The sequence below is a fragment of the Dunckerocampus dactyliophorus genome, chromosome 17, assembly GCF_027744805.1.
Source record: "Dunckerocampus dactyliophorus isolate RoL2022-P2 chromosome 17, RoL_Ddac_1.1, whole genome shotgun sequence".
Classification (NCBI taxonomy): domain Eukaryota; kingdom Metazoa; phylum Chordata; class Actinopteri; order Syngnathiformes; family Syngnathidae; genus Dunckerocampus; species Dunckerocampus dactyliophorus.
The window spans coordinates 17741368-17769121 of NC_072835.1; the positions used below are offsets into that span (position 1 = coordinate 17741368).

Genomic DNA, 27754 nt, shown 5'->3' on the forward strand with positions numbered 1-27754 from the left:
CTATTTACGATTCCATTTCAGGAGGACGTAGGGCTTCTCAATCAGCACGGTTAAGACAAAGCTTGTCGCTACTGTGAGCAGCAGGTGTCCCAGGAACAGGTACATCTAAAAAGCACAAAAGTACAACAAATTCACAGCTAAAAGTCTGTTCTTGAAGGTACAGAGTAATTCAGAACTTACAAAGTTGATATCTGAGTAGTGGATGGGCGTCTCTTGTAGCCCGATGTAGAGGAGGATGAAAACGGGATGTATCAGGTAGCAGGCAAAACTGATGTTGGCGAGAGGAACCCAGAGACCAAACGATAACATACTACGGATAAAACCTAAAGAAGGGGACATTAAAGTTGATCAGCATCTCATGATGGTTTTGGGTGTGCGTTCAGTCCAACATGGTGCTGCAAAGTGACCAAGTGGTTAGCGTGGTGACCTCACAGTCAGGGTTCAAATCTCTCTTACAGCTGTTTGCATGCTCTCCCCATGTGTGCTGTATGTGGGCTTTCTCCGGGCACTCCGCCTCCTCCCACATGCATACAGCGAAACCTTGGCAGCGTTACTGAAACTGAACTCAAACACTTTTCTATACAATATGTGACTGGCTGGCGACCAGTCTTGGATGTAACCCGCCTCTTGCCCATAGTCAGCCGGGATAGGCTCCAGCCCTGTGACTCTAATGAGGACAAGCGGTATAGAAAATGGATGGATGGTTGGTTTAGTTCAACATCTGCTTTTGTTTTACCTCCATAGCCCTCCTCACAGGCCAGGATGATCCAGGTGACAGCCAGAGCCCAGACTGGTCTGTGCAGTCCCTGGTAGAGCGCATGTGGCACAGAGGGGTGCGTCGGGTTACCCCTGAGGACGTAGGCCAATCCTATCAGTACCGCCAAGACTGACAGACAGCACAACCAACCAAGCACCGCCTGCCACTGGAGCAATAATGCAAGCATGTGAGTATAACTGCATTTACTTTTGCATCATTGTGATATAGCAAGATAAAAAAAACACCTTGTGCTTTAAGAGTTGGCCTTTTTTAGTGGTCAAGTATATTCCAGTGAGGATTCCTATTAAAAATGGTCCATATCTTGTGTGAGGCTTCACATAATAATACAATACATAATTCTCTGATGTCCTGCAAAATAGATAAATCCAATGTATACATTATTACATTTGATGAAATATTAAATCACAAGGATCTTTGGATTTAAACAAGCAAAAATGATTTGTTCAAAAGACTGAAATGTGTAGATAAAAATGATAAAGTACGGGGCCAGACTGAAAAGGGGAAGAAACGTATGTAATGGAATGTTAGGAGGGAGTAAACAAAAAGTCGTAGTGCTCCTAGAATTAAGTTGTAATTGAATTCATGTTAAAATTCCGCCAATATCAGTCTGGGTGGTTTCACAGTAACAAAACAGCAACTATTTTTTCATAATATTTCAAGGATATTCTCGTGAAACTGATGTTTTCTCACAACTAAGAATTTATACTCAACATATTGCAAACGTATTCACATTTAGTTACTTTTCTTGTAAAACGTTGGCTTTTTTTCAATGTTTTAATTTTGATGCTATTAAGATGTTATTTATGTATCGTTATTGTACTTATTGTTGGGACTTTATCTTGTAAAATGACTTTTCCCTCCCACTGTAGCTTTGATGTTTATATTTAGCATTAAAAAATATTTATTTTCTAGTCTGTTTTTTCTATTTGTATTTTTTGTATATTTCTATATTATATTGTATATTAGATACAGTTGTATATTTCTCATAATATATTGACATTATCATGATAAAATTAGACTTTTTTCTTGAAATATTACAACAGTTTTCTCAAAAACTGTGACTTTTCTCCTCAAATTATAACCATTCTTGAAACCATACAATTTTGTCTGGTAACTTTCTTTTTCAGTGCGGCCATGATACTCCTCTGCAAAACGTGACTTTATTTACTGCCACAAATGTAAAATGCAAAATTTCTAAAATGTGCCTTTTTGGTTATTCTCGTCAAATGATGTCACTTTTGTGACATTACTTCATTCTTGTGACTTTACTATTTTTTTCTTTTCGCTGCACACATAATTCAACTTTATCCTTGTAAATTTACGACCTTTTCCTTCCAATGATATTACCTTATTTGGATTTTTCTTGCAAAATTACAATTTTATTCTTAAACGAAGTCTTTCATCTCGTAACGTTACATTTTTTTTCCTAATGACTTTACCCTGTGGCCCGACTTACTTTATTTATTACTGAAGTTTTCCTTTTGAAATGAACTTCCCCTTTATATGTGATTGACTCCAAAGCTGTTTGTGGTGTCAGGTCTTACAGTGTAGAAGGCTGGAAGACGGGCAGCCGCAGGAGTCCAGTTACAACAGAGCTAGCCAACGTGGTCATCAACAGCAGGCCTCCGGCCACGACTGCAAAGACACATCTGTTCCTGTTGGAGGATGCAATAAGGCCATTGAGCTATTATTAAGTCATACGTCTCGTCTTTATCTGTCTAAACGTTACAGGATTTTGACATACATTCTGTAGAAATATACCAGTAGAGGAGTGGTGGCATAACACTGGAAGTCCAGAGAGAGGTACCACGTCCAAGGAACACACTGTAGGGATTTTGGGTCTAACATAAACACCTATCGCAATACGAAAGTAGAAAGTATAAATGAGTGACTTACTATCTCATGGACTGGCAGTAGATTGCTAATCAGCAGCAAGTTCCCCCACCAGTATGTTTTACAATCCATCAAGTTGTCAATGAATGGAAACCAGTAAGGACCCCAGTGGATCACAGATATAAGTCCAACGGTGAGACACATAATGAAGAGATGCAGTGGCTGGATCCTGTCACGGAGATGGACAAAAGCAGTTGACGTGTTCTGTTCTTGTAAAGGACAAACTTTCCACGCACTTCACAAAGAGATAACCTTTTAAACCTCATGAACAGGTAGCCCATCACCAGTCTTGTACTCAGTTTATCTTCAGCTCTTTGTATGGAGACCAGTAGGGACCTGGCGCTAAGTAGACCCCTGAAACACAGATACTTACTGCATTCAAGACTGCTGAGAAGTTGAAAATATCCCACTTGGAGCTTAAAAGTACCGATGTTCCGGTCAAAATGCCGCGGTAAGGTAGTATTACGTTTGTGGAGCAGTAGTTTATCAGCAGGTTTACCAAATAACTTCCTGTTGAGATTGTGGTAAACTCAAGGCGCATTTTCCCACAGCTGGTTAGTAGGAATGTGTTTTGCGTCGTCTATTGTCAGAATTCCCAACTTCCCAGTTTTTTGGCATAGAGAATAAGTCTTACCCCAGCAGAAGGAAGGTGTCTACAGCCAGAAAAACTGGTCCGCTGAGGGAAAACACATACAGAGGGCTTCTTTCGACTGTTTTTTTCCAGTCTTTGTAGTTATCTGTAGATTATATCTCCGTATGAATGACACAATTGAAAAAGGTTCTCCTTGTTCAGGAAGGTGTAGCCTGGTCATACCTAAGTTGTTTATCACAGGGAACTGTGCAGAATGGCCGCACATGATCCATAACAGGCTAAGGACGCGGATGCCATTCAAGGACGAGTAGTCTCCTTCAGGGACCCTAGTGGAGGATGTGCTGAAGATACCCCGACCGGTCGTCTGAAGGGAGAAGGCCTGGAGACACTGGTAGACACAGCTCTGAGGAAAACACAAAGATCCACGGCGGACGGCGTCTGAGGAATAGATTATGCGGAAAATACTAAAACAATTTTTATGTAACATTGTTCAATATGACTTAAAGCGTTTGTTATGTGAGTGGGGAGTAATTGGTCTTCCTTGAATACATCTACGCTAATATCACACCTTAGGAGGAATCAATACCAATACCAAACATCTCAAATTTTCACTAAACTTTGTAGAAAGGTGGCAAATTGTCCAAAGAAGAACTCGTTCAATTTTGGTAAGAATCCCAAGAATCGCAAGGCATTGTCTATCTGTGGAAAACATCCTGCAAAAAAATCCTAAGCAGTTGCAAATTGTCTAAGGAAGAACCCATTCTTTTGTACTTACTAGTTTCCTCAATTTCACGACCATTCATTTCTTCACCAGTAGAACTTTTAGTCTTCAGGGTCCCGTACAGATTGAGGCCGGTGTTTAAACAGGTGGACTCTACACTTGGCATGACGGCTCTGTTCCGTTGCCATCTAATTGTAGCGATGAACAGGGTTGCTGCGAGGGGAATCGCTATCATTATGCAACACATAAACCTGTGGGAGAAACAGTCTTTGGTTTAGTAGGTTAAGATTGATAATGAATAGTAGAACATTTAATACGATGTCTTACAGGCACGTGATATCTGCTGCATCAGGGTTAACGGTCTTTGACAAACAATGTGTCATGATCATATCCTGGGTAGACTCGTTGACCAAAATAGCAGGCAAAGGAGGAATGAGTGACAGGTGGCCATACTTGAATGTATCTGGTAAAGTGAGGCAGCACACATGTTGGACTGAATGTGAAATATTGTTATGAACACAGAGCACTTCAAAATCACTGACCGTACAGTACCAACGTTTGTACGTCCTCTTCATCACAAGAATCAGGAACACAGATACCAACAAAATACTGGATTGTTCCCTGAGAAAGTAAGAAAAAAAAATTCCAATCAATTTTACATTTATTCCTGTGTGGTTTTAATTCTAATTTAATCCTAACCTGCATGAGGAACACTTGACAGTACTGTCCAGTGAAGGTAGGACTCCGGGCAGAGCGACACTGCTGCAGTAGGCCGGGCTGGTTAGCAGAACCTCCGCCAACATTACTACCTATCTTTCCAAAAGCATCATACACTGCAAATGCACAGCAGAATAAAGGTAACAAATAGTATTACACTATAACACATAAAATGTGGATCATTTGCAAGTAGATAAACAGTACACTCATTATTATTTTCCAATTGTAGAATGTTTTGTCGCCTTCTACTGGCCATTACAGTAACTGCAGCTGTGGTTATCTTGACCCGGGTGAGAACAGCTTTTTAATGTTTTTTGGATACATTTGTGAGACACAACATTACTACTTTAATTCAACTAAATGTGTCAATTTATGTCGTTATAAGAATCATGTTTGACGTCAAGCTAACAGGAAATGAATGTTGAAGCTGGATGGTGGGTTAGTTTTTAACTGTTGAAACTATTCATTTGATTTATTTGGCTGCAATTTGCTGATATAGTTTCGTTACAGGTTGTAATTTTAAAAATATTAGCAATTTATATTTTTAGGTGATCAGCTATAGTTACGGCTAGCTTAAAGGATGAAGGTGTGCTTGTTTGCGTACCCACTTAGAAGCAAATCACGTTTGCACCGAGCGCTATAACCCCGCATCAGTGTTCATCAGGGGGATAAAACGAGCATCCCGACAAATCTCATCGGGAAAGGCGCCAATTGAAGTGTTGTGACGACTTCAAGCCGTGGAAAGACTCACGAAAACGAAATGAAAAGCAGCGTGTTTACACGTTTATATAAACTCTGTAATGCCGTAAAAATGTTTATATTAACAATAAGAGAATAGTGTCGTTCAGCGGCCACGATTCGACGATGTGAAAACTTCACCATGAAGAAACCCATTGAAGATAACGTGAGTCAAGCACGCCATACTACAGTATATCTGCATTTATTTGTATTGAATTATTTATCCAGCTTAAGAAGAAATGACCTAAGTATAAAACATCTGGTAGTTAAATAGATAAGACTAAACACAATGGTGCATTGACTTAAGAAAGTGATCATTACTTACTGAGAACTGCATATTCTTTGGGCCTGTCCTGGTTTATTTCCCAAAGGAAAGTATCGGTATCCATCATACATTGTTTGGACACTGCAGAGGCCTGTGTTCTATTCAAAACTCTACTTAAACCCGCTAAAAGACACAACCTCACCCAACCCAGGGCCATGATAGAAATGACTACATCGGGTTGTTTAGGAGAGAGGGGATTTAAATAACACTGTTGCGTGGATTTAATTAGGGTGGGCTGGATTGAAGAACTACCTTGGCAACTGTGATGAATCGTCTACAAATGCTTTTCTACACCAAGTGTGAAAGGATTTGGTTACAGGAGAGTTTCACCAAAAAATAAATGAGCCAGGGTGTCGTTAAGCCATCACGGGATCAACCCGATTACAAGGCAAGGCTTACAAAAGATGACTGCCATCAGTTTAATTTCCTAAACATTACCTTCCATGAAATTCATGACTGTTATTGTTAGTTAACATCATTTTTCTGTAGGTAGGCTTTTATAGGGCAAGTAACCAACCACCGTTTGTTTATATTTAACTTAAGCTTTATTTGTTAATGAACAGCAAATGCCTCACAATAAATTAGTGCAAAAATACGATTTCTCACAGCCAGGAAAGTTAATAATAATAAAAAAGCTTTTGTAAAATAAATACTGTGAAAGAAAAGTATAGTTGCAATATCGTGGTTCGATTATTGCTCCCTTGTTATTTTGCTTTTTTACCAGAAATGTATTCATAAATGATCACTGTTTCGTGGTATGGTCTATTATTAGTCAAAACATATTGAAATACAAGTGATATGTAGTATTCTGGTCACTAGGTGGCAGTAATGACACAAAACATTGAGACATTACCTTACATTACCTTAACACTGCATGAATTCAGCCATTACCTGTCTGACATGATAGAGTGAAAAACGTTCTCCCATCCTGTGTGGAAGTGGTAAGTTTTTGGCTTCTCAATTTTAGAAGAAATAAATTCAAGGCTAACTGGTTACCTCGCTAGCTTTCTAGCTGGCTGCCGTCTTGAGTCTCTGCAGCATTAAGAGTTGTAATGTGGTGTAAAAAAGCAGTATGAGGAGTGTAACGTTGACTAAAGAGGTGTTATTTCATGTTTACGGGGCTTTAATAATGTTAAAAACCCTATTCAGAAAGTCATAAATGGGTTTTCTATGCTCTAACTACGGAAATACTCAATTTGTTAACATTGAATCCTATATCATTCAACACGGACCCAATTAACCGCTATAAACGAGGGACGACTACTGTTATTGTTATCATTATTATTGTTATTAGTATTATTATTCATCCATCCATCCATTTTCTATTCCGCTTTCGTAATTAGGGTCACAAGTTAGCTGGAGCCGATCCCAGTTGACTTTTGGCGAGAGACAGGGTACACCTTGGACTGGTAACCAGTCAATCAATGCATATTATCATTATATATTACTTACTAAAGTGAACTACATGCAGCGTTTGTATAGTATTATATTACAATGTTATTATAAATATATGATTCAACATTAAGAAAAAAGAATAGACACAACCAAAGTAAAATCTTTTCACATCCTACAATGATTTGAATGATGGAAAACTACTGGATGTTGTTCAGCATTGCCCACCAGAGGGGGTGCTTGTTCTAAAAACCTACACACCATCTACTGTAGTCACATGATTACATTCCGTATCGGGCAAATCACCTGCTCCGTAGCGGGCAATAAAAATCATTTCTGCACTCTCTCTTAAAGCTTATTTAGATACTTTCACATTTTATTGATGTGAAGATCAGCACTCATTCAGCAGCAGCAGCAAAGACAACATTCTACTCAGCAATACACAGACTGCTTTTCGCATGCAGTTTTACAGCAAGAGACAAAGCCTTATTGTCTAAGTAGCTTCTAGCTACCCTACAGCTTTTAGGTACCGTATATATGCCTGTTATTGTGAATGGAAAGCTGCGTCTTTCAATGCCTCTTAACTTACTGATTTTCTTATGGTAACTGGTCTTTCACTTGTATAGCGCTTTTCCACCTCCAAGGCACTCAAAGCGCTCTGACACTGTTAGCACATTTAGCTACTGATGATGCAGCATCAGGAGCAAATGGGGGTTCAGTATCTTGCCCAAGGATACTTCGACATGATCACAGGAGGACTGAGGATCGAACCAGCAAGCTTCAGGTTGGGAGACAACCACTCTACCACCTGAGCCGTGCCGCAGTAGTTAAGAGTAACAGTCCAGTTTACATTCTCCAGAGTACGAATGAACAGAATAATTATGAGTATGTGAGGCCAAGTCCACACATACGCAGGTATTTTTAAAACAAAAAAAATGTTCAGTTACCAGAAACACAGCGTGTGTATGTTCCAAAAGTCTACAACTCATAGAAAATTCAGTTGCCTGCAGCTGAACTCGGCAAACTGCGGCCCACGGGCCAAATCCGGCCCGTTAAGCATTTTAATGCGGCCTGCCGGATGTTTCTGCATTTAAAAAAAAAAACCTTTAACATCAAAGCTGTAGCTATGTCTTGAACTATTGAAAATACTCCAAAGAGTAGTGATTACATTTTACCTTACATCTGTATTTTTTACTCCTTGCTTTCAAGTTTTACTGTGTTGTGTGTTGTATTTTGTTGTTTTTTGCTTAATTGGAAAGCATGCTGAGGAGGTCGTCTGGGAAGTAAATGAGGTGCATTCACATACTCCTGGTATTCAGTGTTTTAGAGTTCATTCTTCATATTGTAAATCCCACATCCTTTATTCATGTGCATTCTGGGTGTCTTATTTTGTAAAAACCTGTAAAATTCAATTCCGTTTTTTGAGGTGGTCTGTCATAACATTTTTAGCATTATGGCATTCATTAGTGTGAGTTTTAAAAAAAAATTATTGTCTGATATACTTTTATACACCACTTAAGGAGATTGCAGCTTCCATTTTGTACCTATTACAATGACAATAAATATTCTTTCCACCCCTGCAGTGTTTTTAAAAATACCCATATTTGTGTGGACATGGGCCTTTAGAAAAGGCCTAAATCTTATCTCACAACAACCGTACAATATAGTTATACATTATGTACTGTATATAGTTATACATTATGTACTGTAGCTCTACACAACAAATGAAAAATAAATAAAAAAGCTCTTCTATAAAAAAAGTTCCAAGTTTTTAGAAACATGTAGTACAAAAACTATTTTTGTTCAATTAAAAACACAAAGTGACTTTCAAAGACAGTAGGAAAATGAGTGCTTGAACCCCGACTTTTATGGGTGGTTTACTGTAATCGAGAGAGTTACAGTTAAATGTTAAGTACAAGTATTTGAGCACCTCACTGCCAACAAGCATTCTGGCCTCCACAGACCGTTTATGTGCCTGTGAAGCACAGAAAATGAGTCATGTCCCTTTAGTCCCTTTAAATTCAAACCTTTCCACCACAATAGGCAAGACCAAAGAGCTGTCAGAGGACCTCAGGCACAAGATTGTACACCTGTACACGACTGAAATGGGCTACAAGACCATCAACAAGAAGCTTGGTGAGAAAGACCACTATTGGCACAATCATTTGGAAATGGTACAAATAAAAGATCATGGTCAGTCACCCTCGCTCTTCAACTCCAAGCAAGATTTCACCTCATGAGGTAATGATCATTCTGAGAAAGGTGAAGGGCCAGCCCAAAATTGCAGTCTAAGAGCCGGTTAATGATCAAGGGTTTTGGGACCACAGTCACCAAGAAAACCATTAGTAACACTTTTGGCTGTGATGGATACAGATCTTCTAGTGCCTGAAAGGTCCCCCCTGCTCAAGAAGGCACTTGTACAGGCCAGCCTTGGCCCGAAGTTTGCCAATGAACACCGGAATGACTCAGACAAGGTTTGGGAGAATAGACTGTAGTCAGATGTGAACAAAACGGAGCTCTTTGGCATTATCTTGACTCAAAGTGTTTGGAAGCAGAGAAATACTGAAAACCCCAACATCATTTCTACAGTCAAACATGGCGCCTCTCCTGAGATGTGTGCAACCCAGGTGACAACCTCTGTGCTTACCAACAAGCGTATTTCCACCATGTACTAAGCCACATCAGTCAAATACTAATTAATTTATAACCTTTATGTAATGTTATTTTTTCAATAAATTTTTACAACTGTATCTCTTTGCTACAGTAAATCGCCCATAAAAATAGTCTTTGTCAGGTGGTAAAGTTAAGATCAGCAGAGGATCAAATAGTTATTTTCCCCACTGTTGTGTATTTTACATGGGACATTATATTTAATGTAGTAATTGTGTACAATAGGACCCCAGCCAATAGATACTGTACAACTACTGTATATTAAGTGAATCCGACAGTTTTAATTATGGTGGCGAGGATTCACTTCTCAGCCAAACTGAGTCTTTTGGCATTAATGAATGCCATACCATGTGTCCTCATGTGGGTGTTCAGGTTGCCCTCTGTCTCGAACAGTTTCCCACACACTTTACATTTGGTGTTTAGCGTCCCGTCATCGTCCCCTGCTGTAATGTCCACGTGGTTCTCCCTCTGGTTCTCGTCATCGTCCTTACCCCTGTATCGGGCGAGGCCTTGCGGCTCCTTCAGACGATGGACAATGAAGAGGTGGCGTGCCTTTGAGCGGGGGGAGGTGTAGCACAGTCCGCACTCCTGGCACTGGTAGGACGAGTGGTCCGACTTGTGCTGGGGGATGTGCTTGTGGAATGCGGCGACGTCTTCGGTGGTAAAACCGCAGACGGCACATCTGTGAACTTTGGGGATGTTTACTTTGAGCCTCTTCAAAGGCTGCGAGTCTAAACCCCGGGGGTTTAACCCTGGAGACACCTCCGCTTCTGCATCATTTTTTCTCTTGGGGCTCACAATCTGTGCGGGACAGTGGAAAGATATCTTAAGAGTGACTAAAAGTGTCTAAAAGGTAGTTGTACGGTAAAGTCAATCTTTTATGTCTGTACCATTTTCTTCTCCGGCAAATTGTCCGTGGGATCCGAGCTGGCAGCCTTTTCTGAAGCTCCATGCATCAACTGAATGTGCTGATCCAGCAGCACTCTTCTGGTGAAGGGCTGACTGAGAGCCGGGCAGTGCCTGTTCAAGTGCAATAAAATCACAGTTATAGTCCTCGATGACTTGCTCTGATTTTCTTTCTATGCATAGCCACAGTTACACAACGGAATTAGTCTTGAATCTTACCTGAAAAGCTCCTACTTTTATTTGCCTTTTCAGTAACATGTCAAATCTTTGTCATTATTCCTCTTTGTTCTTGCAGTGGCCAAGAACTACTCAGGACTAGGATCAAGGACTGAAATGTCTTTTCTTGTATTTACATGAAACGCCAAGGACCATACAAGTATATTACTCAGGTGTCGAAATCATCATCAATTATTACTGCCTAACATTATTACTGCACCAATCTAATTTCCCTTGGTTCTGCTACACCAGTTGTTCCCAAACTTTTTACAGTCGCATACCCCTTCAGACATATGACCTGAAGCCATATACCCCCTACTCCTGCACACTTAAAAACATTTTTATCTTAATTAACTTGAAATAGTGAACATAATTAATTGGTTAATTAATTTTATAGTAATTCCGAGTCAAAAATGTGTATTTTGCACAGTCACATTTTGATAAAGTTTCACATGAGCACTGATAAATAAGTAATCATCCGACCTATCTTTTATTCCAGTCTGATGTTGGAATGGGTTCTGTTTGAATGGCTTGAATTTGAGCTTTACTTTTTTTGTCCACTCAGGATGGTTTAAGTCTGCATATTCATTTTATACCAATTGAAGGGGAAAGTTTAACAATCATGATAAAGCAGTATCTGACATACAAAATATATACAACCAACGACCAACGCCTCATTTTCGGGGGAATCCCCACTCACAGTGACAAGTTTTCACCGCTGTGACATGCGGAGATTGGAACACCAATATAAACAAAATCTTCAAGATGAAATACTCTTAATGCACAAAATACTCATCAAACTTATTTGTTCAGATAATGCACAGAGAAATGAACAACTTCACGCTCTGTCTCCTTTCTGCTCTGTTCTCACGCCGTGAGGCATTCAGATGCTCTCGTAATTGAGTGTTAGGCGGTAATTTTTTTTCATTTTCATTCACGTACCCCCTATCGCTATTGGCGTACCCCACTTTGGGACCCTAGGTGCTACACAATGGGCTCTCTGAACTTGAACAGTTTGGTGATTAAACATCTTTGAATTTGTCTTAAAACTTTGAAGCGTCAAAGTCCTGGCAGTAGTGGAGTTGACCCTGTTCAGAACTAGGACTAAGGACTGCCCTTGGACCACAATGTTGTTGTAGCTATATGCAGCTCCAAAGACTGTACAAGTACTCATTCAAGTGCTAAATGATTGCTACAACAGAATGAGTAGAGAAGGGGCTTCTGTTGCAGAGGGGAGGGAGGGCAAATTAGAGGAGGGGGACGTGGAGCAAAGCCGGGATTCAGGTAGTTTTCGAGAAGTAATGATGTTGAATGATATGTAAGTCAGGTTGAACAACAGGTTGAATGAAGTAAGAGATAAACAGCATACTTACAAAACACTTGAAGATATTAAATAATGATTGGAGTCCCAACTGCAAAATCTATATGAAGTTAAATGCTGGCTCGGAGGAAGCCTAAGTACTTGTTGTCAAAGACTCACATCTTAACTACAAGGAAAATAACCTCACCCCACTCATAAAGACTTGATGTACAAGTATATTAAAGACATCAACATTCGCAAATAACAGCGCTACAATAATAACAGATTATGCCAAATTGAACAATATTAAGCAATGCATTTCATTCATTGAACATGACCAATAAGTTATTGGTTAACCTTTATCCTTAAAATACTCATAAATTGTGTTCGAAATATTCAACAGTTTGGTGGTCCGGAACCCACAGGTCCAAAACAAAGTCAGAACCAGGCCCCTTTAACTTGCCAACAGTTTAGCATTGACTTGAAATCTGGTGGAGAATGTCTGTTGTGACGGGATGGTCAAATAAGTCAGCATAGCCCTTGTTCTAAAATGCACAGGAAGGCAGCTATTTGGGTTAGAACCAGCGGCAAACCAGAGCTCGTATTCTGACCGACTCGCCCAACAGACTTTGACCAAATTAGCCCAAATCGGAACCATGGATACTAGACAGATGGTCGATGATAATTTGCAAACAGATTTGGGTTGTGCCGTATCATGTGGATCCTGCTTTGCTGTGCTAATAATAGGTCCCCAAGTCAGATTTCAATAAATCAGTTATCTGATGAAGACAAGCCCCTGCTACGATGTGTATGATGTCATGCAGTTACTGAGGCGGTTCATACTTTCCACCACATGATGGCACTGTTGGCCCAAAGATGGTGCGCTGCAAAGTAATATGTGCAGTTCATACTTTCCACGACACGATGGCACTGTTTTCACACTGATGTCATAGTCTAGCAAACGATAGTGTTCGTTAGTGATAGTTTATGTGGGATGATAATGACATCCCGTCATGACAAAGTGTACAATGGAAAAGAAACACTTAGTTGTTTGGAAGAGTGCACCCTAGATGCCGAAGAGCATCGCTATGCTACCTTCGTCCGTTTGTGTCCATTGTGGGACCTCACCCTATTATATCAAGTTATTCCTATTTTTAATTACGTTTATTACATTTTAAGGTAGGATTAAATGTGCTCTGCTTATTACAACTCCTTTTCGGACATTTTGAATGACACAAATATGGAACAAATAAACCATATTATACCATACATATTATTACTGTACCAGTGTAACTTCAGAACAGACAATGGATTCTCCTGGTTCTGAGGACATACTGAAGTTTGATCATGTTGACCAGTAGTCCAAGAGCAAAACCATCATTCTTTGTCTCATTCTCTCTGCTATCGTGGCCTCTACTCACGGGCAGGCGTAGACTTTTCGTACCCCCTTGTGTTTGAGGCGGTTGTGTCGGCAAAGACTGTGGGTCGAACTGAAGGAGTTGTCGCACTGTCGGCACGGGTGCTTCTTCAATATCTAACGTATGAGGGGAAGATAATAGAAAAGGTAGCGAAAAATTTTCTCAGTGTGCATTCTTGCTCAAACTTAAAAATTATTGCAGACATTTACCTTGCCATGCTCTCTTCTCATGTGGTTCAAAAAGACCTCTCTGCCACTGAAGATGCTGTTGCACTCTGGACATGTATACCCTGAACCATTATGGTTCTTAACCACCCCCGAGCTGTTTTTGTTGTTGTTTTTTTTGGGTGATGAAGGAGCAGCCATCGTGATGCCTTTGTTTTGTCCATTGTTGTTTCCACCATCTTTGTTGTTGTTGTTATTACTGGGGCCATTATTGGTGGTGCTGTTTAAATTTGTAGGTTTGGCACTGAGAGGGAGGTTGATCCCCAAGTTTGGTGGACCCTCAATGGTCTTCAAAGTTCCATGAATGGCCTGAGAAAGGAATTCAAACCACATATTTTAACATTTTCATATCGGAGACATTTGACTGAGTTATATGTGCTCAGTGTTAAATTGGCTGGTTCTACCTTTATATGGTCCAGCATGAGCTGTTTCTGTGCGTAGTGCATGGAGCAGTCGGGGCATTTGAACACAGGAACTTTATGATTGACAACATGCTGGTCAAAGTGTGTGTAGAGCAGAGACTGCAGAGTGAACACAGTATCACACATGGAACACTTGTATATAAGCCTGTCAGACAGAATGAAGAAAAGAAAAAAAAGAAAAATAAAGTGGTGAATACAATACAATCACTCTCAATTTGTTATACCTGCTCAGGATGGACTATTTAATGAAAGGTTTCCATGTGGAAACACACACAACCATGTTAAGCCACCATGTCTAAAATCCACAAATCCTTCTACTGATGAACAACATGGATGATTTTCTTGGGAACATTTAATTGGTTAAGGGGTTTTACGTTGCACCACAGCATGGGGATTGCTGGGAATGTGTATTTCTTTCTAGCAATTTCTAATTAAATTCATTGTTGACAGACCTCGATTTTGTGCACAAGGCCTGAATCTAGACTTACTTAGGCTCTCCTGCTTTCAGTCCAGGATGCTGTGTGTACGCATGGGAGTGTGTTGCTGGTGCAGACTTGAAGGCCATGGGACAAAGCGGACATTTATAGAAGACCTCACAGTGTGTAGTCTGGATGTGCGACTTCAAAGTGGCAACATCAGAGAAGATCACACTACAGTGGATACATCTAGCAGTTTGGAGATAGGACAGAGGGGGAAAATGTCAGCTTGCGAAAGCCATTACCATAAGATTACAGTTACAGTGAAACAGCTTTCTATTGTGACTGACCGGTAGCCGACTCTACGCGTGTAGTGCAGGCAGTTCTTGGTGACGTGAGATTGGAAGTGGACAGAACGACAACTTGCGCCACACTCTGGGCAGATGTAAGGAGACTTGTGCTGATGGATTCCTTGATGCGACAGAAAACTGCACTGGTTTGGAAGAAGCATTTGGCAGATAGTGCAGGTTTTCTAATGGAACAGAGAACATTGAAATGTAAATGTCATTGTGTGTTGATTATAGTATAACTGATCCTATGGTTTATGCTGCAGTTACAGATTTTGTCTTAGGATACCTGTCATGCATGCCATGGTTTGGGGCCACATGGGAGAAAAACAGTCAGAATTGTAGTGTGATGTCTATCATGTACTGTAAATGCAATCTAAGATTTATACAGCACTTCTGCATACTTGGGCTTTTGCATAAGAAAAACTTCTAGTGGTCCTATTTAGCAGTTATTAAGCAGTGTCGTATATATCATACCTGCCCACTGGTCTCCAGAACTTGTTGATAATGCATAGCTAGTGAGCTGTCATCCTGGAATATTTCATTACATTCCAAACACTTCAGGCTGTGCCTACAGAGCTTGGATGCATCATCCTCCAATGGCATAGCTGCCTCAAGAGGGGAGCTGCTTGGAGCTGAAATCACTGTACTTTTCGATGCACCACTTGGAGCTTTTCCTGTGATTTGAGCAGGTAACGCCTGTGCATCAGAAGTGGAGATGCTATCTGTGATAGAGGGTGGTCCGTAACAGGTCGGTGCTGTTATCATCTGGTCTGCAGGGATGGGTTTTAAGATTAGGTGTGAGCACTGCATGACAACTCCTTTGTCCTTGTGGCCCCTGGCATGAGACAGCAGGCTGCACTTGTTGTAAAATACAAGACTTTTTGAACAGTGATTGCAGGTAACTTCAATCCGCACACTACGACGCCCATAATGTTGACTCAGGCTCTTTTCAAGAGCAAATGAGTCACCACACTCTAAGCACTTGTAGCCACGAGATGGGAGTGAAATACAGGCTGAGGTTGGTGGAGAAAGGTTTGGGATATACACAGGAACAGGATTTATGCTACTCAGGACTTTATTGAAAGCGTCAACTACAGAGCTATGAGAGTTGGTTATGACTTGAACCCTGGAGAGCTTCTTCGAGTGCTGACCATTGAAAAGTGCTTGCTGTTTAAGTTGTTGTGATTGCTTGGGGGAGGACTTTGCTTGTTGGATATCATGATGAGCAGGGGATACGTTTTGCGGCAGAAGACTGAGATTACTGAGATGGACTGCCTTTGGTACTAGTTTAGCATTAGTCAGACTGGAGGCAGGGACCATGACTGTCTGTTGTTGCATGGCATTTGCCGCTTTAAGGATGGCATTGCTGGCACTTTGCACTGAGGCAGCAGGAATAACGGTTGCTTTAACTGTAGTGTTATTAGCCAGTTTCAGGTTGATAACTTGGGAACCAGCTGTCTTTACTGCTGAGACTGGAAGGAAGGCTGTTGCTACTGGTTTAATTGTCATTTGCTTGGTTATTTCAATTGAAGGACCCCCACAGGTGGCTACAACCTTAGTTGGCAAAGAAGACCCTGCAGGAGATGAGAAAAACGCGCCAGTGGTAGCCACTATTGTTGGGCCACTGGAATTTCCCCCTTTTTTCATTGTCTCGAATTCCAAGTCTGGGAGGACCCGCGTGACAGTACGCTTGATCTGTCCAGAAGAGGTCTTGATTGTTTTTATCCTGACTTTTGGGATTACTGGCGTGGTGTCTGTGCTTGAGGCAGGTGAACCTTTGCTGCTACTCTCACTGTTGACACTAGATGGACTCTGTGGTTGTCCTGATAGCAGTCGCTTTGCCAACTCCAAGGCTGATTCCTGCTCACATATCTTTCCTGGAGCTCTGAAATTTTCATTGTCTTGGTTAGATTCCATCTGTGTAACAGGAGAATCGAATGCATGGGAGTTTGTAGGGCTTGCCTTTTTAGCACTCAGAGCGGCAATTGCTGCAATACAGGAGGAAAGTTTTGCAGAGGACTTGGATTTGATTTGCGTTGTTTGCCCATTAGTCTCTTTGCTGTCTTTGCCTCTGTGAAGAGTTTCCTTACGCTCGTCTTCGGGAGAACTAGACTGGTAGGTATGACTGAAAATTGAACCTTCCAGAGGGATATTTTGGTTGTTGTTCTGATCTGGCTTTAAGCCTTTTGCTTTGGTCTTAGAAGCTTTCACCACCGATGCAGGAGATTTCTTTGTGGTGGACTTGAGAACTGACCGACTACCCCTTTTGTCAGATGGATAATTTACCTCAATTGTATCCTCTTCTTCAAGCTCCTCCGCACTGGAGATAGGGCTAAATTGATTACCTACTGTCTGTCCATCCTCCCTGGAAGTTTTCCATACATTTTTGGCGTAACGAACACTCGCTGGCATGGAAGGCAGGGATCCATTTTGAAGTTGACTGCCAATTCTCCTAGAATGGGATTGGGATTGGAGCAGCACATCCTTCTCTGAAAGATTTCCAATTGGATGATTTGTATCCATGTTTCGAATATTCTTGACGATGACACTGACACCAACATCCTGTCCCGTCGTGGTATTGTGGGCCTCATCTTCAGCTGTAGACACGCCACACTTTGCTTGCTTGACCTTGTCATCTTCTTGGTGGCCAGATTCAATTGCAGCTTTAGGATCCACCATGTCAGGGATGTCGAAGGCTGCCAGGAGGTCATCAAAGTCTGGCGTCTTCATATCGCCCATGTTCCTTTCCCTGCTTCGATGAGGATGTCACCTTGAAGTGGCATAAAAAATGATGATAGGGTAAATTGAAGCATCTTCACTACTTCACTATAGCTGAGCTATATGTAATGATATGCAGACTTCTTTCTTTTTTTTCCGTGAAAAAAAATATTTTTGCCAATGTTGATTTTCAGGATGGAAAAAAAGCTCCCTTGCTGATGTCTGATTTCTTCATCTTTGGATGAAGATGAACGCTAATTCATTGCCATGGATTTTATCATGAAAACTTTTGCAGAGATGTTTTTGTGAATGCCCATCCACTTTACGCTATGAACATTCATTATAATACCAATTTATAATTGTTACTACTACAGTTTACTATCTTCTATGTATTCTTATTTGTGCTTTTCATTGGACAGCGACAAAATGTGTTATGCTTGATGCTTTTGCATTTCAATTGTCATTGCATACTGTTTGGTGTCTTTTATGCACAACACTACAACAATTGAAATGTGACAGGAATGATATGCACCATTTATGTATCATGGTTGCTGGGGACAAAAGGCACTGCTTTGAGGCTAGCCTGGTTGGCGCTACACCAGTTCTGCTTTGGTAACCATGCATGCGCAGATTTATATGGCTTCTGCTTTATTTGAGTTAAGCAGCACTTCTTAGTCCAAATGATGGGGGATTTCTGTGTATATGGAAGGGAAGAGAGTGTGGGGGTGGCGACGCTATGGAGGGAAAAGGGCAGATGACTGATGAAAGGAGGTGAAAATGGCTGCTACTGCTGCAGTCAGACAGAAAAAGGCCTGGAAAAGCAGTTAGCCAGATCTATCTGATACTGAAAATCAATGTCAAATACTCACAAATATAAAAAATAATCCATGCGAATCCCATGCCAAAACACCAATCATAAACATGCATCACTCCACCCAACAGCAACACATTTAGAATACTACCATGTCAGTAAAATGAAGATTAGTCGAAGAAGCATGCAAGAGTATTGTCCCTCCTCACCCTCTCTCCTTGTCTCGTCCCTCTCCAGCCACTAGTCGAACCTTCCTCCTGTCCTTTTTTCCATCCTACAACAAACATGTTCACAACACTACTAAACCCTTAAAAAGCAATGCCACCCCACCCTGCCTGGAGAGAAAAAAATCAGCTTCTTCGCAAAAGGCCCAGAATTGAAGGTCAGGTTACATCCGACGTTGTGCTAAGTGCTGGTGGTCCTCTTTTGTCATTCTCTGAAGCACTAGCAGCACACAGACATACAAATAAGACACATAGATCATGCTCCTGTGCGTGTGTGTGTGGGCTGCAGATTCACAGACTTCCAGGCAGCCACCCCCACCCCACTTTGTCCCTTCCCAAATCTCCCTGCTCCCTTTGCTGCGAGTCATTGCAGCAGAGCTTGCCGTTGACGATGCCCATGCCTCTGTAGCCGATGGCCAAGATCCGAGGGGCCGCCATGGAGTTAGAGTGTAATACTGCTTATACCTCAGTGGAGCACAGAGACAGCATTGTTCCCATCAGCCCCTCCATCTGCCTCAAACTGGTTTCAGCTAGTTTTGGTCCGCCGACATAAAACCCCATGCTGCACTGCGGCCTCAGAAGCACACAGACTGAACTCCCAGGAAACACTTTACATTAGTTTAAAAGGGGTGATTAAAAGAAGGATATAAAGAAGGTTTCTTGATTCCTTAAAAATGAGGTTAGTGGACAACTATGCAAGCGATAAAGGGTGATGACAGCAAGTCTGGATTTTGGACTAAAGACATAAAGCATAAAGCTTTCATGGGATGAAATTAAATTGGATAACTTTTTAATCTGAAGCCCCCAATGCTATATCCTCATGCAGGTCATGTATTGGATACCAAATGCCAATGTTGCTTCAATGCATGGTATCAATGCATCTCCCTCCCTGAGATTTCTCCCAAACATCCCTATTCTTGTGCCCGCACAGATTCATGCATACACGTAAACATGCACATCCATGCATATAAACATATAAGGATAATTTGCATACCCAGGCAGATCCATCATTGAGAGACATTCAAGATAAAAAAAAAAGAGATGTCCTCCTGTCGAGGCCTCAGCACCTGCCTTCTTACTGTGCCCCGGCTATTCCAGCCTCCATCTTCCTCCTCCTTCCCCGCCCCCGCCTCCCACTCTCCTTCACTGATTCACTCCCAGTCCAGGCCTCCTTTCCGCCTTTGGCCCCCACTGCTGCCACCGCCACCTTCATGGACATTCATGAAGGGACGGATAGAAAAGGGGTAAAAAAGGGGGGGCTGTGTTCAGCAGGCGAATCAGGCCTTTTGTCTCTGTCGGTGAAGGGGGTGTTGGTGGTGGTGGTGAAGGGACTCTCCACTCTGGCTCTGGAGCAGCAGCTGCTGCAAAGGATGAAGAGAGAGAGGGAGACAGATGGAGGTGGGGGAGACAGAGTGGAAGAAATGAACAGGGGGACAACTAAAAAGGGTGTCAATGCGTGCAGTATTTTCATGTTATAGGTGTTTAGCATTGTGTCCTGTTACGATGAATTGGAGCTTATGTGGCGTACATGATGTTTGAGTACTTGAAGGTGCATTACATGAATACAGTCGTACCATTATATGCAACGAGTCTCTGTCTAAAACACAAAATAAATACCTGAAATGCCTTTGTGACAGTCAATTCAGGCGTGAAAGAAACAGCCGTTAATCGAAATTGCAGCAGTCTCTGGTGATATTTCAGAAGCATGGGGAAGCTACCAACCATAACCTATAAGATGCTAACCTACCTGGCAGCGTGTAGGGAAGACTATCTCTCACTTGATCAGCTACCATCTCTTGACACACCTCACAGCCTTTGATTGTGTGAGGGCCATGATGGATTTGTTCATTAGTCGACACAAACCTAGAAAAGGCAGGAATGATGTGCGCATGAAAATGTGTTAAAAGGCCCAAGTGGTGCTTCCTGCAAATCGACGGTGTGTCACATTCTGCGCAGGGAGGAGAGCAAAGCGAGCTCCCCTCCCCCACTGACAGTTATCTGACGTCATGTTTCCCTTGATGCAAGTAGACAGAAAGGATGAGGCGCTACTGTGCTATCTTTCAATGAATTTTCCAAATGTATTGCATGAGGAGAGCATGTTTTGCTCTTGGACCAAACATGACGAGCAATCTGATGTCATGCTATTCATCGTTTGTCTTCCACAAATAGAACTATAGACCTATATCTGCACCAAGGTGTCCATTTGAGCCAAGCTATTCGCGGGTGTTACCTTCAATGACCCCCAGCGAATGGTGAAAAAACACAACAGTATAATACAAATACAGTCGTCCCTCATTTATTGCTGTCCATTGGTTCCAGACCCGACTGCAATAAGTGAATTTCCGCAAAGTAGGATTCAGCATTAATAAAATGAAGATTTTCGTAGTTAGAGCATAGAAAACCTGGTTATGACTTTACAAATGTGTTTTTTTATACTTTATTAGAGCCATATAGATATGAAGTAACACCCCTACTGTACAATCACCTTTACACTCCTATTATTCTTTGTTCACACCTTAATGCACAGGCTACTGGGTCACTGCAGGGACATAAGAGACGGCCGGCACTTTAATTATTAGTATGCTCCAATGTATTTATACTAAACTTAAGAAAGTGTTTCAATCAGAGTGGGGGAAGATGGGCAAAGTAACAAGGCAAAAACTTTGGATTTGTTTTTGCCGTAACACTGCATGGAGTCAACCATGTCATGTTCGATATGACATGATTGACTCCATGCAGTGTTACGTTAATGTCTCATCAATGTAACATTACTGACGCCTTGTGACCAGAACACTACATGAGTCACGGTCTTAAGAGAAAAAAGTCGTAATCTAACAAGAAAAAGTCGCAATTTTACGAGAATAAAATCCTAATTTTATGAGGGAAAATAATGTCATTTTAATAGCATACAATTGAAATATTAAAGATAAAAGACATTATTTTTTAAAAGTCATTATATTCTGAGAAACAAACAAAACTAAATAAAGTAATAATTTTTGGAAAATTAGGTTACGTAAAAAGTTATTATTAAGTCATTATGGACATAAAGTCATAACTCTGAGAAGAAAATTGACAAAATACTGTACCTGTACCTAGTTTTGCTTTGGTCATACACAGTGTTGGTCTTTCGGTCTATCCAAATATCAAATATCTTTAACCACAGTATTTACTGAAGTAAAAATGATGTTTTGGCTTTCCCAGGAAAATATCCATGTGCGCACAATTGTTTACATATCTTCATCTTTAATTATATAATACCAGCCCACACCAGTACCCCACCTCAAAATTCTTGGTGTGTGATTAAAAGTGGAGTTCTGTGCTCGTCATTGATCCATCAGTCTGATCTGTCAAATGTCACTCATTTCATCACTCCATAAAACCTGTGAAAAATCTGTCTTCAGATATTTCTTGACATAGTCTTGATGAACTCTTGTTCAGAAGCGGTGGGCTTTCAGCCTTCCCGGCCATGGCCTTGTCTTTGAGCACTGAACACCTTCTTCTGGCCACTCCAGGTAGGTTAATGGTTTCCTGGTAGCTTGCCGTCTGCTCAGCAATTACAAGAGTGCAGCATCCCTTTGAAAAGCCCTTCAGATGCCTTTATTGGCCCTTTATTGGTTAACATGTGTAGCATAATAGTTCTAAGTGTTTATATAGGTTATATAAAAATTCTACTATGCTAATGTTTGCATGCTAGCAATGCTAAAATGCTAACTGCATGATAGCATCCTAAATGATAACCCTAACCACCAAATGGTGGAGGTTTTGCCTTTAACAGTAAAAAACACGAGGAAAAGTAATCGGCTCCCAATCAAATCCCAATCAGCTCTCAACGACACAAACTGGCTCTTGTAGTTCATTTCAAAGCTCCGGCTCTAAGAGCCAATTCGTTCGCTGTCAACACATCACTACCTGCAGCTTAGGAGTGACAGACAGCTAAGGAGGGGAACCCGAGGGAATCTTCCAAAAAAAGCCCACAAAAATGGGGAATTGTGGAAAATCTGGAACTTTTTTGAAAAAACTAAAATGGCCGCACGCTATTCCTGAATGAGCTGAACGATTTGATGCTTGAACGGTTTGAAGCGTTTGAAAAATGAAAGAGTTAGGCTTCAAAAAACGGCGGAATAAGGATAACAAGGTTGTTTCAACGTTGCAGTACAGCATTGCTTAAATGTTGCACCTCAACGTTGTTGAGAAGCTGCCCTTAAAGCCAGCCGCAAAGAAAGGTCCAGGGCCCGCTCCCATCACTGGGCTGTCCAAAGACACCAGCCCCCGTTGGCCAGCACACCACTCCGAGCCATGGTTTGTACGTCCGAGCCGCTGCTGTTTTTTAATGCTGTTTAGTTTTCTTAATAGTAGATGTGATGATATTTGGTTAGGACAAACCTACAGGTACAGTTTGCCAAATCCAACTTTGTTTGAGTCGTTGTTACCCCCAGGTGTGCACCATTTACATTTATATATACATTTTATAAATAGATATAAAAAATTATCAGTCTTGAGAAGCAGGAAGTCATCGTTGCGGCTTGAAAAAAATAATAATGGCGTATCCCAACTAAATCCTTGATGTAGTCATCGCAGTCACACATTCATTCTATTGTTCCTTTCCAGTCATAATAGTTGCACATTGTGTTATGTAATGATATTGACCTGACCTGTCTTGTAAATATTAACAAAAGCATGTGTAGCATCTTTGGTCAAATGATCCTCAGCAAAAAAAAAACAAACATTGAAGGCCCCTGAAGTTGCTCAATATCGCCATCTTGTGTTATGGTAAATGTACAAGTATGGAGGAAAGAGATCCTCAGAATGAGTTTTATTTATCATCATTTGCAGAGTGTTTAGTGGCGGCAAAAGTTTAGTTTCGCCTGATCAAGCATTTTAATGAACTATTGATTAAGTAAGCGAATAATTAGAGGCCTGTTTTCTTGGACGTGTTAAGATTTCAACCAGAAACAATTTGTAAAACTTGTAACGGGTACTTCGTAGCACGTCACTTTAAAACAAAATCTCTCATGGGCTGTTTCAGGAGGGGCGTCTAAAGTCAATCTTTCATAAAAGTCCACAACTGCAGCTTCCTCTTCACCACCAAAACAAATCATGGTGGACATTTTTCCACAGATCAAGCTGATTAACTGCACGGATTAAGATGCAACGGCGTAGATGTGACATTTACTGAACATGGCCAGAGTGCAGTATTTGTGGACCTGCAGGACAGTGTGGCTGGTTTTAATCATTCTGACTTTGGATTGCTGTGAGAGTCCCGCTGCTCATCTTGGAAAGATGGATGCATGTGGCAGGCATTGGGCAGTTGGTAAGAAAAACGTCACTTTTTTACTGTTGATGTCATGCAGAGTAAAGGGCCAGTTTAACGTAACTTTGCTTAACCGGAATATAGCCACCTTGAATGTTCAGTAGAATTTAATTAGTTGCAGGTGCTAAGAGATAGATGGCGGATACACTTTTTGTAAAAGGGATATTATCAGGGCAGCATAAAATGGTCAATGCAATTTAATAGCAAGGATGTGTTCATTGGAAAACTAACCTTCCAGGAGTGGGATTTTAATTTGTTGTCCTTATTCCCATAAACACCAACCAGACTGATATTCATGCCAGGGTAGTTGACACTGTTTCCAACCCTGTTTCCAGGGCATTTAATGGGAAAGAGGTCCCCAAGACTTGAATCCAACAGCCACCACTACCTCATATCCTCTGGAGGAACACCTGGACACTCAGATCTTTATCAAGTTTTACACAAGTGCCCAAAAATGATCATTCCACATTGTAACGTAACACAGCAACCGACAAAGTGATCACAGAGAGGTCAGTTTTGCAGGTTTTTTCACCTTTTCACATTTTATGCTTTTAAAGTACTGGTGGCTGTTACATAGTAATTATATGCCAACATTGATCTTCTTCCTTTTTGTCACATCATTGTAGATGTCAGACCTGCATATTCTGGACATTCCACTGCAAGAAAGGGACTCCATGTGAATTATGAAGTATTTAAACTTTCGTTACGCATGGCTACTTGGTTAAAACCAATAGAAATATACATTTGTGTTTTTTTATGTTGTTTCACCAACTTTATTGCTTTAAATTCAGACTGCTACTGTTTTTCTGTTGCATATAACTAAACAAAGTAGTGAGGGTTAAATGCAAAATATGCTGACTTCGTTTCCCATGTCTTTTCAATCATAACCTGTTGGTAAAATGTTTCATGACATTACTGCACTCCACGTTCAAGTTGAGGTAATTAGAATTTTTGTCCAAAAGAGGGCGCTGTTTTAAAATAGCTGCGTTAATGTCTCATATTTTAACAGCAGCCCTAGTTTAAATATATGGTACATAGGCAATAGTAAAAGAAAAACCTGGTTGTATGAACCGTCTAATATTCAATGATAATATTTTATGCAGTAAGATTTTTAAAAACACTTTCATTTTGCCTTCGTACAATTTCACCTTTTGAAAAATCAGCTTCTGATGTCTAGTTAAACAAATTATAGTCCAGTAACAGTAACGAATTTCGTCCACTAGAGGCCGCTCAAACTTGCCTTTAAAGACCAGCTAATGGTGATAATGGTCAACCCTGTAAGTTTAGTTGGCAGGCTCAAGATAACATTTAAAATGCATTTTATGCAAATGTTACCGAATTGGAGAGTAGAAACACACACACAGTAGGATAGACAAGAGTAGGATACACAACAATTTGAAGTCCATTTTTAAAATTTTCAATGTTTTGCTGAGTAGTTTTAAATCATTAGTCCAATGAATGAAATTAAGAGAAATTTGGGTTTTCTTTGAAGAATCTCCTCTTATGAATGCAACTTTTTCCTAACAAAAGAAGAACATTACAAATATTTTTAGATTGTTGCCTATTACAAATCTGTAATAATGAATGGGCTCTATACATTTGGCCAACACCTCATATCCTCCCAAAATAAACACACTGGGGCACAAAAACTACAATTGTCAACCAAGGTTATTTTTTTTCTTCAGGAACTTATTAGGGTGTATTCCATTAATGATCTTAAATTGTTGACCGGTCCAGAGTGTACCCCGGCCCTCGCCCGAGAGGTTCCAGCATACCCATGACCCTAGTGAGGACAAGTGGTATAGAAAATGGATGGATGCATGGATCCGTGCATTGTATTTCTTTTACTTTAGGAAGAACTGGATAAGTAATGTTTTTTGTCGTTATTTTCTGTGTTTATGCTTCAGTAAATTATTTAAGCCTCTTTTAATTGCATCACATTTAATTTCTTGAACTCAGTAGTGTTTCTCACCTCAACCCAAAATGGAGCCAAAGAAAGTGGCAAGTATTTTGATAAAGAAGGTGAGAAACACTATAGAATTCAGTAAATAACGCATGACAAAACAGAAGCATGGTGTCCGTGTGGTGTCTCGCTGCCACGTCGTGTCATTGGGAATGGTCACGTCTTCAGTGAAGGTAAAAGTAACCTTAAATGTTCGTTTATCCCTTTCATACACCATCTACTTGCATTTAGAATTCTTTTTATGCCTGTAAAAATATAAAAACCTGTTTTGTGTTTGGACATCTTAGACATGGCTGACTTCCGGTTCCGGTTGCCATTTTGTTAACAAGCTAAGCTTCTTTGTTAGAAGCTAGGGATGGTTTGTGATAAAAATACATTAAGAATACAGTTGGACTCACGCAGTGTGTTAATAATTTTGTCATACATTTTTCGACGTGAACCAAAAAACACTCGAACCCGGGCGGACGCTAACCGAGGTTCCACTGTATTAGTGTTTCCCAACCTTTATTGAGTCAAGGCCAAAATTTGTGCTCTTTAACGAAAGTGGCCTTCTGACGGGCAACTTCTTTGAGATCCGCTGTCAGGCTTTTGAACTTGGGCACCCTTAAATCTTTATCCGCCATGTCGGCCAGTTGAATTTCAAGATCTGGATGACTTATCCTTGTGAATGCGGATATGTTAAGCAGGGATGGGTCAATGCCCAGCAGTTCTTTTTGAACTTGCTGAATCTTTCTGCAAAAGCAGCTTGCATTGCCAACTCGCACGGTATAATTACAATTTTCTTCTTTGAAGTTTTCTTCTCTCTGTCTCAGGGAAGGAAGTGAAAGAGCATACTTACGTCCCGGTACATCTCTTGCAAACACTGTCATCTTCTTCTCAAATGCCAGAGTAACCAACAATTGCAGGGTAGTGCTTCCCTTTCGCTGGAGAGTTTTATTCAGCTGTTTTATCGTAAATTTAAGACTTCTGTCTGAGGCTCCGGAGAGCCACAGCTGCTCAGCCCGCCATCTTGGTCGCCTCGCTACTCGGTTTCCACACAATAGTCAGTGCTAATTGCAACAAGTTGGTTGCACACGTCTCTCCTCTTCTTTTAATGCCAAAGGAAAGTTTCCTGTTGTGTCCTCAGCCCTCATTTGGTCACGGCTGATTGGTGAACAAAGGAGCTACAAGCCACTTTCACCCCATTATTACGCCTCTAATCCCGGGAGCCCATGGGATAACGTTTATGGGAGTTAATGAGGAGGAAACAAGTCATTCTCTTAGAATCCAGAGAGGAAGTCTGAAAGAGCTTAAGCTGCTTTCTGTATGTAAGAAAGACCCTCTGTGTGTTTATTTGTTAAAACATTGCCACCAAACGTTAATTAAAGTTAGCCGAAAGAATGCTTAGGATATCGGCGATCATTACAACAACTTATAATAATTGCAAACACCTGTTTTCTACCATTTAGGTTGCTCAAATCCTTGTGTTTATTTGCAATATTGTTTCATGCCACCACTTGGGGGCGTTGTGTGACTGTTTTCTATATAAACACAATGGAACCGTGCCCCAAAGGCCTTGCAATTTGGAATAGGAGCAAAATTTGGAGGAAAATGAGCTTCTACTTCCGAATTTGAACAAATGGTGTCAAGTGAGATGTGCACCATGCGAC

At 40.9% G+C, this 27754-nt stretch overlaps 2 protein-coding genes and 1 long non-coding RNA gene across 6 annotated transcripts; 1 reads left to right on the top strand and 2 right to left on the bottom strand.

Moving 5' to 3' along the window:
- On the bottom strand, positions 1-5923 carry oacyl (O-acyltransferase like). The gene is made up of 15 exons (XM_054757473.1): positions 5765-5923; positions 4684-4817; positions 4527-4605; positions 4312-4447; positions 4039-4235; positions 3486-3701; positions 3306-3408; positions 2924-3025; positions 2675-2840; positions 2523-2602; positions 2323-2433; positions 1003-1126; positions 737-923; positions 181-323; positions 1-105 (listed from the first exon to the last, which is right to left on the bottom strand). Exons 1-15 carry the CDS (start codon positions 5919-5921, stop codon positions 1-3), a joined length of 2040 nt encoding a protein of 679 aa, XP_054613448.1. The 5' UTR covers positions 5922-5923.
- LOC129170188 (uncharacterized) lies at positions 5412-27733 on the top strand. Its single transcript, XR_008566543.1, has 4 exons — positions 5412-5605; positions 23950-24142; positions 24478-24651; positions 24769-27733. It is a non-coding gene; the product is annotated as an uncharacterized LOC129170188 (long non-coding RNA).
- Positions 7504-20772, bottom strand: znf532 (zinc finger protein 532). Of its 4 annotated transcripts, XM_054757472.1 has the most exons (11): positions 20579-20772; positions 19826-20192; positions 18817-18881; positions 15553-17848; positions 15079-15260; positions 14801-14977; positions 14295-14457; positions 13876-14199; positions 13670-13782; positions 10717-10846; positions 7504-10627 (listed from the first exon to the last, which is right to left on the bottom strand). In XM_054757472.1, the coding sequence occupies exons 4-11, from the start codon at positions 17815-17817 to the stop codon at positions 10127-10129; spliced, it is 3855 nt and encodes a 1284-aa protein (XP_054613447.1). In that variant the 5' UTR covers positions 17818-17848; positions 18817-18881; positions 19826-20192; positions 20579-20772; the 3' UTR covers positions 7504-10126. The 4 variants fall into 4 exon arrangements, with proteins under 4 accessions (XP_054613447.1, XP_054613446.1, XP_054613444.1 ...); XM_054757471.1 differs by lacking the exon at positions 18817-18881 and having other exon boundaries at positions 19826-20189; XM_054757469.1 differs by lacking the exon at positions 18817-18881.
- Positions 27734-27754: the final 21 nt, after the last annotated feature.

What these genes read in the sequence shown, in the direction of transcription:
- znf532 (XM_054757471.1), bottom strand. Translation starts at nt 17,817, where the DNA reads ATGGGCGATATGAAGACGCCAGACTTTGATGACCTCCTGGCAGCCTTC. An exon ending in TTCTGGAGACCAGTGGGCAG is followed by an intron (nt 15,261 to 15,552) that starts GTATGATATATA and finishes CTGTTCCATTAG; the next exon opens with AAAACCTGCACTATCTGCCA. An exon ending in CGAAAAGTCTACGCCTGCCC is followed by an intron (nt 10,847 to 13,669) that starts GTGAGTAGAGGC and finishes GCACTTGAACAG; the next exon opens with GCACTGCCCGGCTCTCAGTC.
- oacyl (XM_054757473.1), bottom strand. Translation starts at nt 5,921, where the DNA reads ATGGCCCTGGGTTGGGTGAGGTTGTGTCTTTTAGCGGGTTTAAGTAGA. An exon ending in GTCTTCCAGCCTTCTACACT is followed by an intron (nt 1,127 to 2,322) that starts GTAAGACCTGAC and finishes TCTATTTTGCAG; the next exon opens with GACATCAGAGAATTATGTAT. An exon ending in CTGTGAGGAGGGCTATGGAG is followed by an intron (nt 324 to 736) that starts GTAAAACAAAAG and finishes CCCCTTCTTTAG; the next exon opens with GTTTTATCCGTAGTATGTTA.